General features: G+C 48.0%; 1 protein-coding gene across 2 annotated transcripts; it reads left to right on the forward strand.

Moving 5' to 3' along the window:
• Positions 1 to 75: 75 nt before the first annotated feature.
• On the forward strand, positions 76 to 5,089 carry LOC130206169 (threonine synthase-like 1). Of its 2 annotated transcripts, XR_008834040.1 has the most exons (3): positions 76 to 183; positions 390 to 3,604; positions 4,941 to 5,089. XR_008834040.1 is itself a non-coding variant. In XM_056433997.1 (2 exons), the coding sequence occupies exon 2, from the start codon at positions 415 to 417 to the stop codon at positions 2,575 to 2,577; it is 2,163 nt and encodes a 720-aa protein (XP_056289972.1). In that variant the 5' UTR covers positions 76 to 183; positions 390 to 414; the 3' UTR covers positions 2,578 to 3,685. The 2 variants fall into 2 exon arrangements, 1 of the variants encoding a protein (XP_056289972.1); XM_056433997.1 differs by lacking the exon at positions 4,941 to 5,089 and having other exon boundaries at positions 390 to 3,685.
• Positions 5,090 to 12,451: the final 7,362 nt, after the last annotated feature.

Genomic DNA, 12,451 nt, shown 5'->3' on the forward strand with positions numbered 1-12,451 from the left:
CTTCGTCTTCTCGAAGCTTCATACATTTTGTCCCTCCGGGCTGGCCGTAGATGTTCGTGCTTACAGCAGCTTCACTTGTGTGCTACAGACGGTGCCGTGTTCCCGTTACAGCACCCAACATGCTTATTAACTAAACTCAAACATTCGTCGGCACGTGTAAAGTACGGAGACACAGCAGCGCACGTGAGTGTCTTGCGCGTTACGCTGTCACGTGTTATGACAAGTCACTACTGTCCTGACTGCAAAACACGTGCACAAGTTGGCACACTACTTTCACACAGCCTATGCTTGCAGCACATGTTCAAACACGTGACTGGTCAGCAGAATACAAGATTTGTAAAATATTTAAAAAAGTGTAACCGCTTTTTAAATGTCCCTTTTGTGAACAGGACGCTGTCATTCGCTGCCCCCTCAATGGCTTTGCTGAATGCCCTCCGAGCTGTCAGACGCTATCTGAGTCCCCTCTCAACATCTAAATCATGGCTCTCTACCAAAGGCTCCCTGCTGGGGGACAAGAACATCCTGCTCATGGGTGCTCCTGGCGCAGGGAAGACCACAGTGGGGAGGATCGTGGCCCGCCGACTGGGTCTGCCCATCATTGACGTCGACGACGACGTCTTGGAGGCGGCGTGGAAGATGCCCGTGGCGGCCAAGCTGGCGGCGGTGGGCGGAGAGCGTTTCCTGGAGGAAGAGGGCCAGGCCCTGTGCGGCTTCTCTGCCTCCGGGTGTGTCGTTTCCCTCACGGGTTCGAACCCCCTCCACGCCGCAGCGATGCGCCGCCTCAAAGACTCCGGAGTGGTCGTCTACCTGGACGTGGACGGCGAGGACATCGTGCGGAGACTCGCCGGGATGAAGGTGAACCGGATTGTGGGCCAGGAGGCGGGGGCGTCCGTGAGGGACATCCTGCGGCGCAGGAAGCCGTTTTACGAGAAGTGGCTCGACGTGCGGGTGCTGTGCGGCCGAGGGGCCGCGGCGGAGGAAGTGGCGGAGAAGGTGCTGGAGGCCGTGGAGAGGCACGGCGACCGCGCCGCCGACGCCTTCGTGTCCACCAGGAGCGCCGGCGAGGCACCGGCCCGCCCGAAGACGCACTTCAGCGACGCGGTCGTCGAGGGTCTCGCCGCCGACGGAGGCCTCTACGTTCCCAAAAGAGGCTTCCCGAGCGTGGACGCTGGCGAGTGGCTGAGGCTGGTTGACATGTCGTACCCGGAACGGGCGTCGGTGCTCCTGGAAAAGTGCATCCACCCGTCGGACGTCCCCGCGTCGGACCTGAGAGCGATGGTCTTCGAGGCGTACGGGTCCAACTTCTCCAGCGAGGCGGTGGCGCCGGTGAAACACCTGGAGCGCAACCAGTACGTCCAGGAGCTTTTCCACGGCCCCACCGCCTCGTTTAAAGACCTCGCCCTGCAGCTGATGCCCCGGCTCTTCGCCCACTGCCTCCCGCCCATGTGCAACTTCCTCGTCCTGGTGGCCACCTCCGGGGACACGGGCAGCGCGGCGCTCCACGGCTTCGGCGGCCTCGGCGCCGGCGCCGACCGGACCGGCGTGCTGGTGTTCTTCCCGGAGGAAGGCGTGAGCGAGACCCAGAAGCTCCAGATGACGGGCCGCCGGGAGGGCAACGCCAGGGCCGTCGGCGTGCGGTCCGACTTTGACTTCTGTCAGAGGAGCGTGAAGAGGATGTTCGGAGCGTCGGGGCTGACCGGGCACCTCGCCGCGGAGCACGGCACGGTCCTCAGCACCGCCAACTCCATCAACTGGGCGAGGCTTCTGCCGCAGGTGGTGTACCATTCCTCCGCCTATCTGGACTTGTGCAGAGACGGCGTCGTCGCCTTCGGGGAGCCCGTCGACGTCTGCGTCCCCTCCGGTAACTTCGGCAACGCCGTGTCGGCCGTGTACGCCAAGCAGATGGGCGTCCCGATTCGGAGAGTCATCTGCGCGTCCAACCGCAACCGCGTCCTCGCGGACTTCTTCGCCACGGGCGAGTACGATGTGCGGGGGCGGCCCCTGACGCCCTCCCGCTCCCCGGCAATCGATATCCTGAAGCCCTCCAACCTGGAGAGGTTCGTCCACCACGCGTCGGGCGGAGACGGCCGCCTCGTGGCGGAGCTGTTCGCGGGCTTGGACGCGCGGCAGCACTTCCGGGTCGCCGAGCCGCTCCTCCGGCGGATGCGGCGGGAGGTGCTGGCCGGCTGGTGTTCCGAAGGCGACTGCCTGGCCGCCGTCCGGAGCGTCCACGCGCGGACGGGCTACCTCATGGACCCGCACACCGCCGTGGCCAAAGTGGTGGCCGACAGGCTGCAGGACGGCTCGTGCCCCGTGGTGCTCTGCGCCACCGCCCACTACGGGAAATTTGCTCCCGCCGCGTTTGAGGCCCTGGGAATCCTCGACGTTCCAGAGGACCCCGTGGAGCAGCTGAGGCGCCTCGGGTCGGCGGCGTCGGCGCCCGCGCCGCACGGCGGCGTGATGAAGTGCCTGGAGGAGGGAGGCAGGGCGGGGCACGCCGTGTGTCGGGCAGATTACGCCTTGTTGGTCGGAGAGGTGGAGCGCATGATCCAGGACTCCTTCTTGAAAGTGATGTAGGATCATGGCAAATTTATGAAGTAGCAGAACAACAAATTGAGTGGAAAATGGGGCAAATTATGTCATAAAACTTAAGAAAGTGTGCCAGTTTTAAGCAGGAAGGGTCATAAGATAAATTACAAAATAATAATTTAATACTTGCAGGATTAATAAAATACATTTCAACAAAACAGCCACTGTGGTTATTCTATAATTGAGCTCTATTATGCGGTGTCTCTGGTACTCTCATCCAATCAGGCATCTACCTGGACAGCTAGTCAGCTACCTGGCTGGAGGTAGAAATGGTTATTATTATTTAATTCAAAGGAAAACCTTTTGAACCACACCAATACTTTTCTCTCTTTCGTGAGCTTCTCTTTTGCTAACATTCAGAAACTAATATTCTTTAATAAGACGGCGAGGGCAGTTTTAGTTTTTTTTTCTCTACCACAGAAAACATCTGTGATTGAGATGGAAAGAAAAAAATACAATGTATTGTGGAAAGAAGTGAAAGGTAATGTATTTATAAATAAATATATGAAGATATACTTACCAGACTTCAAGCACAGACATGTTTCTGAGGTGTATTTGGGGTGAATATATGGACTTTATTATAATACAAGCTTTCTATGTGTGCTCCAACAAAGCCCTTCAGACATCTGTCAGCGACTCTCTATTATCTAACGTGATTGTATTTTTATTTTTTATTTGACACTTTTAAAAAAAAAACATATAAACGTGCAGTCGTCCGACATCAAGAGAATAATTAATTGTGCAAGACATGTCTTCTTCATGAGAAGAGACTCCCTAACAACCGCTCAGCGGGTTTCCAACCTGTCTCCCATGTGACAGGCGCCGAACGCTCACACACACGGCGAGGAGAGGAAACTCACGCGAGTGAAGCAACGCGAGTAAAGCATCGCGAGAGTTCGCGATCAGCTCGGAGCGTCTCGCTCTCTCAAGTCTCGTCTCCTCTGGGTTCCTCGTGCCCCTGACGTGCTCCCGCTCCCCCGACTATCGATATCCTGAAATCCTCCAACCTCGAGAGGTTCGTCCACTAAAAGTTACCGAAAGTTCAGAAGTTAAAGTTTAGTTTAACACGAAGAAGTTAATGATACGATCATTGTTCTCATTCTGAGTTAAATTGTATTTCAATGTAAGCTAACGGTCCGTTAAGCTAGCTTTGGTGTATTTGAAACTTTTAGCTAGACTAGAGTTTTCTTTTTTATGACGGTCGTATTACTACTAGCGGGACACTCGGTTCTTATATGCATCGCCGTTTTCTCTCGAAAGATTATGACGATTCAGAAAATGCAATAACTAAAAATGATCGCCCGTACACATCGCGACGAGTTGTCCGGTTTTTTACGGCTCTCCCTGAAGGCAACACACGTGGTGTTGTCTCTCTAAGCTAGGCTACATGCTAGCAGAGCTCTGAGGAGCGCGGGACGATGGGAGGAACACGCTGCGTGTGGACGTCCATTGCCACAGAATCTAGCCCCAGTGTAACCGGGCTCTTTATCACTGTAAGGCAGGGCTCTCAAGTGTCACGCATTGAGCGTGAGACTCACGCATTTCGGTCTTAAGTCACGCACTCCCGCCACACATCGTATTTATCACGCTGAAAAAACATGAGCTGGCCGCGCTGCCCTCACCGTGGAGGAATCAAGCGCTCCCCTGGAGCTACACAATAGCCAATCAGAAACAAACCGTATCTGTTGTATCTGAGTAAGATTTAATCCAGCAACCAATGAAAATAAAGCATCCTGGAATTGCGCGCGACTGATATCCGAAAGTTTCCTTCTGGGGGGGGGGGGAATAGATATGTCACTTGCCTGTCTTCAAAACTTGAGAGCCCTGGTAAGTATAGTTTTAATTTGAAGATTATATATATATATATTCTTCTGTTTATTTTCTCTTCTGGCTAGCTCTCTTTTATTCCTCCCTCTGCCTCGAGATTTTTTCTCTTCCTTCTCTCTGTCTCCAACTTTTCAGGCAGGAACATTAACCACAAGGTGGACACAGTAAATATCTCTTTTCTATATAACCAACGAGTACTTTGTGTAATTTGTTGTCTACAATTAGTTATATAGAAGGTTAATAAAATGTAATATTGTTGAGTAAATGTCTCGTGTGGTTAAATGTTCCTGCCTGAAAAGATGTATATATATATATATGTGTATGTATGTAATATATATATGTATATGTGTATATAATATATACACATATATATGTGTATATGTGTATATATATATATGTATGTGTATATATATTATATATGTAAATATATATACATACATATATATATCTGCATTTGTATATACATGGTGACCTGACAATTTATAGAATACATAAACCGTATTTTATTATTATTCTGTGAATAGGTCACACTCCTGGAGACAGTTTGGGGCCGGTGCAGAGAACCCGACCCCCCCCCCCCCTGAGGGCTCTGAGGGGTCCAGTGGGTCCAGTACCACACCACGTGTGTGGGCTGGGATGAGGATTATTTTAAATGTTATTTTTGTCCACTTTGATTTTGTATTTTTTGTGGCTCTTTTATTTAAATAAATATTGGCCACCTTTTCGAAGTCATTTGTCTTTTTCTTTAACAATGTAGATTTTCACTGATGAATGCTTGTTTGTAGTTGCAGTATAACTCTTACTCTGCACTGTGATGATAGTCATTGTTATGGACAAGATGTCTGTGCATAATTGTTAAATGTCATACATGAATTGGTTTTCTTTCCAGTGATTGAAATGAGAAGTTGAACAAACATCCGGCAGGTGGCAGGGCTCCAGACTAACTTTTTTAACTAGGAGCACAGTGGCCCCTAACTTAAAATGTTAGGGGCGCAAGCAGAAATTTTTAGAGCTGGGCTTTAGTTTCCTGGGTTTTAATTTTTATCCATCCATCCAATCAATCGATCCATTGAGAGAGTATTGAGCTGGTGGCTCTGCCAGCGCGTCGGCGCACACATCCAGCACACGGTAACCACACCTCACTCACACCACCCCCCTCTAACCTCTCCTCGCCTCCATTTTCTCTATTTTCTCTGCAGGAAAATTCAGTGCGTTGAAAAAAGAGTTTCCCATCATTTTCCTTGTATTACTGATACATAATTTCATATCATTTCTACTTTATGCCTTTTACATTCATTGCCTTCAAAACATTCACAAACTGCAAAACATTCACTCTTCTGAATTACACACATTTTAGAAAAAGTTTAAATTAAAACATTTTTAAATTGCTTTGCACTGCATGTGTGCAAAAATGCAATCAAAACATGTGTGTGGTTAATCAGAGAATTTGGATCAGGTTTTTGCACCCGATCTCGATCACTGAAATCAGTATCCCGATCACACAGATTGAAGCATTCATATTTCGATCATTTGTTTATTATATGAGGACTATGCTATGAAGCATATTGAGGAACATTGTACATATAAAAACTATAAAGAAATTAAATAATAATTAATTTTTCTTTTTTTAAGAAATTACATTGATACATGATAAGATGTCCTAATTGATACATTACAATTTTATGTATATTTCAGATATGTTGTTTGCATCATATTGTACTGGGAATTTCCTGAATCTTATACAGACTTTTCATACATACTTTGGAACTGACTTTTTTTTATAAACAGGACTTGTAACTCAAAAAAATCCTACTAAAGGTCCAGTTAAAATCTCAGAAACGATAAAAATGTATAAAAAAAATCATATGTTACCAAAAATTGACATGTTTATCAATATTTTGTCGTGTATTTTTTGTCGACATCTTATGTTCGTTCGTGTTTCTTTTACTTTGCAATTATAAACTCAATGTACGCACCCTTTTTCACTTTACTTTAATCACTAACTTTCAAAACCGGATGTTGTCACTTAGATCCTTCCGCTCCGCTCTTTCAATTATGTGAGAGGATGCATTGAGGAGAGTAGACTCAGACAGACGGGGGTGGACGCCGCGTGGTGTGATCCTCTCCCTCGTGGACCTCTCACTCTGCGCCCTCCTCGCTCGTTGGGTCTCTCCGCGCCGGCCTCCTCGTTATCTTTGTCCCCCCCCCCTCCACCAGGCCCAGCTTCTTCCCCCACCCCTTCTCTCACACTTCTTTCTTCTTCTTCGCCAGTTAATCTCCTTTCTTCTTTCCTTCTTTACCTTAACTATAGTGCAAACCAGTCAAACAGGTTAATCAAGCAAAAATAAAGTGTACAAAAAAACAAAAAATCTGCTACAACAAAACAAAAATATTTGAAAAATTCAAAAAAAAAAAATAAAAACACTGTCTAACTTTAGGCGCAGTGTTTGAAATTTGGTTGCAGTCACTGGGTGGTGCTATACACTCAAGTGGAAAGTAAAGAGCTTTTATTGCATAGCTTGGAGTTGAAGCTGATATCTTATTGTGAAGAACAGCTCGAAGGTCCCGATATGTTGACAGTATTTTGTTGACCCTGGAACAAGTTAATATCCTGGCATCAGTTTCTCAGTAAGATACTGTAACATGTCCAGGATCTCTACTGGATTTGGGACTTTCAGCAACTTGTCATCAAAATGTTAAGTAATTTGCTAAGTGAATTAATACAATAACAGGACTTTTAGTGCAAGCTCTTTACCCCAAAACATTTAGGAAACTAGTGGAAGCATCTGTCAAATAAACAAGAACAATTTACAATGAACAAGACAATAAGACATTTTAATATTCATGTTTATTACAATAGCCTTGACAAAACATAGCATCCAACTGATTCAAATATTCAAGCCCTAACAAATAGAAATGTATAAATATATATTTCTTTATTCCAGACTCATGAGTCCATAAAACAAATACAATATATAAAATACAATACTGACTAAATAACCCCATGACAGGTTGATGTGTGTATTGCCTGTTCTGTTTTTGTACAATAACATGTAACATTTGATAATAGTGATTCACTGACTGGAGCAGTTTAGGAATAACTTTTTTACACAAACATATGTGTGTGTATATATATATATATTGTTTTTGTTCTCAAATTTCCATTTTCACTCTCCAGGTAGGAGAAAATACCCACTGAGTCAGCGAGAGCGGGGGCGGAAGATGACTCATCGGCGGATAACCCGGTTATTGACATAGGAACGGAACAGACTACGAATTTGATGATCAGCATACCCGAGACTGCAACAGTGACAGCAGGACACAAGCTCCAGAGCTGCATATGTGGCTGGGCAAAGGTTACTTCCACTTTCTGAGAAGCAGGTCGAGTCAGTTGACTGAAGTTCAGCAGCAGGGCCAAAACCACAGTCTGCAGGACATCAACATCCCTGTCCCAGAAGAAGACGCACCTTGCACAGGAAACCAACCTGAACCCAGCCCAGCAAGACCTGCAGTGGAAAAGAAGATCCAGGGGCGAAGGCCACTGATCAAGTGGCCAAAATCCTGTGAAAAGGCACTGTGGATGGAGGTCAACATTGACCTATGCAACATCTTAGAGAAACTCAGAGGCACCACCAGGAAGAAGCTGGAGAAAATGGGAGATCTTATATACAGCTATGGATCGGAAAGGTTTGGAGCAGTTGAAAGAAAGAGATCTGAACCGACAATCCCCACTAAGTCCAGGAGGCAGAAGGAAATAGATCGCCTAGTCAGAGAGAAGGCAGCTGAAGAAGCAGTGGAGGAAAGCCACAGAGGAGGAAAAGGAGGGCATCAACGTCTTGCAGGAGGAAATCCGGAGTAGACTTGGGACACTGAGAAGAGCGGAAAATCTGGTAAAGAAGCGCAGAAGGAAGGAACAGACAAGATCACGCTTCTACAAAGACCCTTTCAAATTCGTGAAGAGTCTCTTTACAGCGGAGAAGAGTGGAAGCCTCTCAGTGTCAAGGGCAGACCTGGAAAAACATCTGGAAAAGTCCTGCACAGATACCAAATGCCACGAAGAGGTTATTCTCCCATCTGACATGCCACCAATCAATCAGCCAGAGCACCAGCTAGACATCAGCCCACCCAGATGGAGCGAAGTTGAGAAAACGGTGCATAGAGCAAGGGCTGCTTCAGCCCCAGGTCCTAACGGAGTTCCATACAGGCTCTACAAAAATGCACCAGATGCCCTGCGATTCCTCTGGAAGCTCATGAGGGTGGTCTGGCAAAAGAAGGAGATACCAACATCCTGTCAGAGAGCTGGAGGAATCCTTATCCCAAAGGAAAAGGACTCTTCAGAAATCGGCCCATTCCGCCAGATCAGCCTCCTGAACGTCGAGGGGAAGATATTCTTCAGTGTGGTTGCTCACAGGCTGGCAGGATACCTGCAAAGAAACCATCTGATTGACACATCAATCCAGAAAGCAGGCATCTCTGGCTTCTCCGGTTGTCTAGAACATGCGAGTATCATCTGGCATCAGATCAAAGTTGCCAAGAGGGAGGGAACAGATCTTCACGTGGTGTTCCTAGATCTCGCCAACGCCTTAGGCTCAGTTCCTCACAACCTCCTTTGGACTGCCTTCGACTTCTTCAGGGTCCCTGTAGCCCTAACAGGCCTTGTCAAGGCCTACTTCCAGGACGTGCAGGTGTGCTTGTCAACAGCAGAGTACACCACAGCATGGCAGCATCTAGAAGTGGGAATTATGGCCGGCTGCACCATCTCCCCGCTAGCCTTCACAATGGCCATGGAGATGATAATTCGAGCATCTCGGTGGGTGGTTGGAGGACAGTTTATAAGACCTGGCCTGAGGCTGCCGCCTGTGAGAGCTTACATGGACGACCTTACCACCCTCACTACAACCAAAGCTTGCACTGTACGGCTACTGAGAAAGCTGCAAGATAACATCGAGCTGGTTCGGATGAAGATCAAGCCAAGCAAGTCCAGAAGCATCTCCATCGTCAAGGGGAAGCTGTCAGACCAACGCTTTCTCATTGGCGATGAGCCTATTCCAACTGTCTCTGAGAAGCCTGTGAAGAGCCTTGGCCGATGGTATGATGCCTCCCTTAAGGACAAAGAGCAAGTAGATCAGCTCAGGAAGGATGTAGCTAGCGGACTGGGGAACATCGACAGAACCGCACTACCTGGCAAGTTGAAGCTCTGGTGTATGCAGTTCGGGCTCCTTCCACGCCTCTTATGGCCACTTACCATGTATGAAGTCCCGATCTCGAAAGTGGAAAAGCTGGAGGCTGATCAGCACATATGCAAGGAAGTGGCTTGGGCTTCCCAGGTGCCTCTGCAGTATAGGGCTCTATGGCAAAGGAGTATTAGAACTGCCCATTTCCAGTCTGGCAGAGGAGTATAAATGTGCCAAAGTTAGACTGGAAATGATGCTATTGGATTCGAGTGATCCATTTGTAGCCCAAGCTGCACCCATCCTGGCTACTGGGAGGAAGTGGACCCCACTGGAAGCAACCAAGCAGGCAAAGGCAGCACTCAAGCACAGGGACATCGTGGGCCGAGTGCAGCACGGAAGGAGTGGTCTTGGAGCCGAAGCCAGTACACCGGCCTGGAACAAGGCTACTCCGTTCCAGAGACGCAAGCTGGTGGTCCAGGAGGTACGTCAGCAAGAGGAAGCAGCAAGGTGTGCAAAAGCTGTGTCACATGCAAGGCAGGGGCAGTGGATGAATTGGGAGGGAGTGGACAAGAGGAAGATCTCCTGGCAGGAGCTGTGGGAGATGGAGGCATTTAAGGCTAGCTTCACCATCAGGGCCACTTATGATGTACTGCCGTCTCCCAAGAATCTTAGCCAGTGGTACGGAGAAGACCCCACATGCTCCCTCTGCCCGACTCCAGCTCCACTAAAGCACATCCTGGTGGGCTGCAAGACCGGCCTCACTCAAGGCCGGTACACCTGGCGGCACAACCAGGTGCTACAATGTCTTGCGGCAGTGCTGGAGAGTCGACGGATGAGCGTCAATGCCCTTCCTCCACCATCTCGTCGGCCGGCAACAACATTTGTCCGGGAGGGCGGGGGCCAGGCCACTCTCACCACTTCAAGACCAGAAACTGGACAGCTACGTGGGGCACGGGACTGGAAGATGCTGGCAGACCTAGGCCAGAAGCTCCGCTTTCCAGCAGAAATAGCATTAACAAATCTGCGACCAGACCTTGTGCTTTGGTCGGCCTCACTCAAGCAAGTTTATATCATCGAGCTCACGGTGCCCTGGGAGAGTGCGGTGGAGGAGGCCTACGAGCGCAAGAAGATAAGGTATGCAGACCTTGCAGCAGATGCACATCAACGAGGCTGGAAAGCTAGGGTCTGTCCAGTTGAAGTAGGCTGCAGAGGATTTGTAGCCACCTCAACATCCAGGCTTCTTCGAGAGATGGGAGTGCGGGGGAAGGCCCACAGGCAAGCAGTCAAGGACCTTTCCAGGGCTGCTGAAAAGGGAAGTCAGTGGCTGTGGATTAAGAGGAAGGACTCCACCTGGGCTGTCGGATGAGTGATGACATCTAGGGAGTGAGCCCGGGACGCCGGATCTCACTGCTGAACCCTCTGGAGATGTTGTGGGTCAATCAGTGAAACATCGAAGAAGGAGGGCGCCCACTTGATAACCCAGAGGATGCCATCAATCATTCGACCAGCCCACGGAGTCTCGAGTATGCAGAAAAGGATATTTACACCTTGTCCTACATAACAGATCTATTAATGCATACATGCAGACATTAGTTCTCTCCTTCTCCATGCCCTGGTCTTTGTACAGGGAAAATACAACAAAACATAAAATCAGAGTATATGGTGTGTGTGTGTGTGTGTGTGTGTCTCTGTCTGTCTGAGCCTTTTTTAAATCAAAGAAACAAAATACATAGATGAGTGTAGATTTATGTTTCTGCGAATGCATACATGGAATTTAATTGGTTTTCAGGCAAGAACAAAAAAAATGAATAAATTAATAAATTTTCTTTAAAGAGCAGTCAAGAAATAAGGATCCCTGAATGTATCGTATTGTGTCTGGTGTTTTATCAAATTTCCCCTGCCTTCAAATATATGACGCGTACACATGGAGGCTTCTTATTGAAGGCTTGTTCTTTTCTGACCTCCCTCCTCCGTGTCTGTGGCCTTAATCAAGCTGCTGCTGCAAGGTGAGTGTGAGGAATGGGTGGGTAAAGTGTCTGGGTGGGGGGTATAGTGTGTGTGTGTGTGTGTGTGTGTGTGTGGTGAAGGGAAAGAGAGAGAGACAGCTGTTGCTAAGGAGCACCTCGTGGCCCATGGCTCGGTGAGCATGGATAATTGCAGGTATACCAGCCTGTTCCTGTTCCTGTTCCCGTCTCCTTAATGTGAACACGTGGCCACGCGATGGAAGCTGCTCCTTCACAGCGGGTCGAAGCGGAGGAAGATCTGTTGAAGCGCGTTGATTTGAGCTTCATGCTCCCCAGATCGACGACTCTGGTGCGTCTCTTTTCTGAATGGTTTTTGACGCCCGCATCTCTTCTGTCTGCAAATTTGGTCTTTTTTTCACGCTGTAAATAAGGAAAAACGTCAAACTTTATAATCGCTTTTGCCTACTTTAATTCATCTAAAGTAGTCTAAAATAATGTATCTTCGGTTACAAAAGAGTCTCGTCTTCACAATAGAAAGAATCCCAATTTGACATTATTTGCAGCTGGATTTGTCCCATCAATAGTTCCACAGATGTCTCTTTTACGTTGGTGGTTTATGAGGAAAATGCAAGGGGAAACGTTTAGATGAATTACCGTGAGTAGCCACCGGGGCAAACTTGGAACCTGGGATTAGCGGTGGTGCCGTATCCGGTTCTTATTATTACCTTCTCATTGAAAATGCGGAAGGTTATGTTTTGATCGTAGTGTATTTATTTATTTATTTATTTGTATGCGTGTTCCTCGCATAACTAAAAAAGTATTAAACCGAATCGCATGAAATTTGGTGGGATGATTGGTTATTATCCGGGGACCATTTGATTAGATTTTGGGATCGAT

This window comes from Pseudoliparis swirei, chromosome 16, assembly GCF_029220125.1.
Source record: "Pseudoliparis swirei isolate HS2019 ecotype Mariana Trench chromosome 16, NWPU_hadal_v1, whole genome shotgun sequence".
In the NCBI taxonomy this organism is placed as follows: Eukaryota; Metazoa; Chordata; class Actinopteri; order Perciformes; family Liparidae; genus Pseudoliparis; species Pseudoliparis swirei.

Coding starts and splice junctions, on each gene's coding strand:
- LOC130206169 (XM_056433997.1), top strand. CDS start 415: ATGGCTTTGCTGAATGCCCTCCGAGCTGTCAGACGCTATCTGAGTCCC.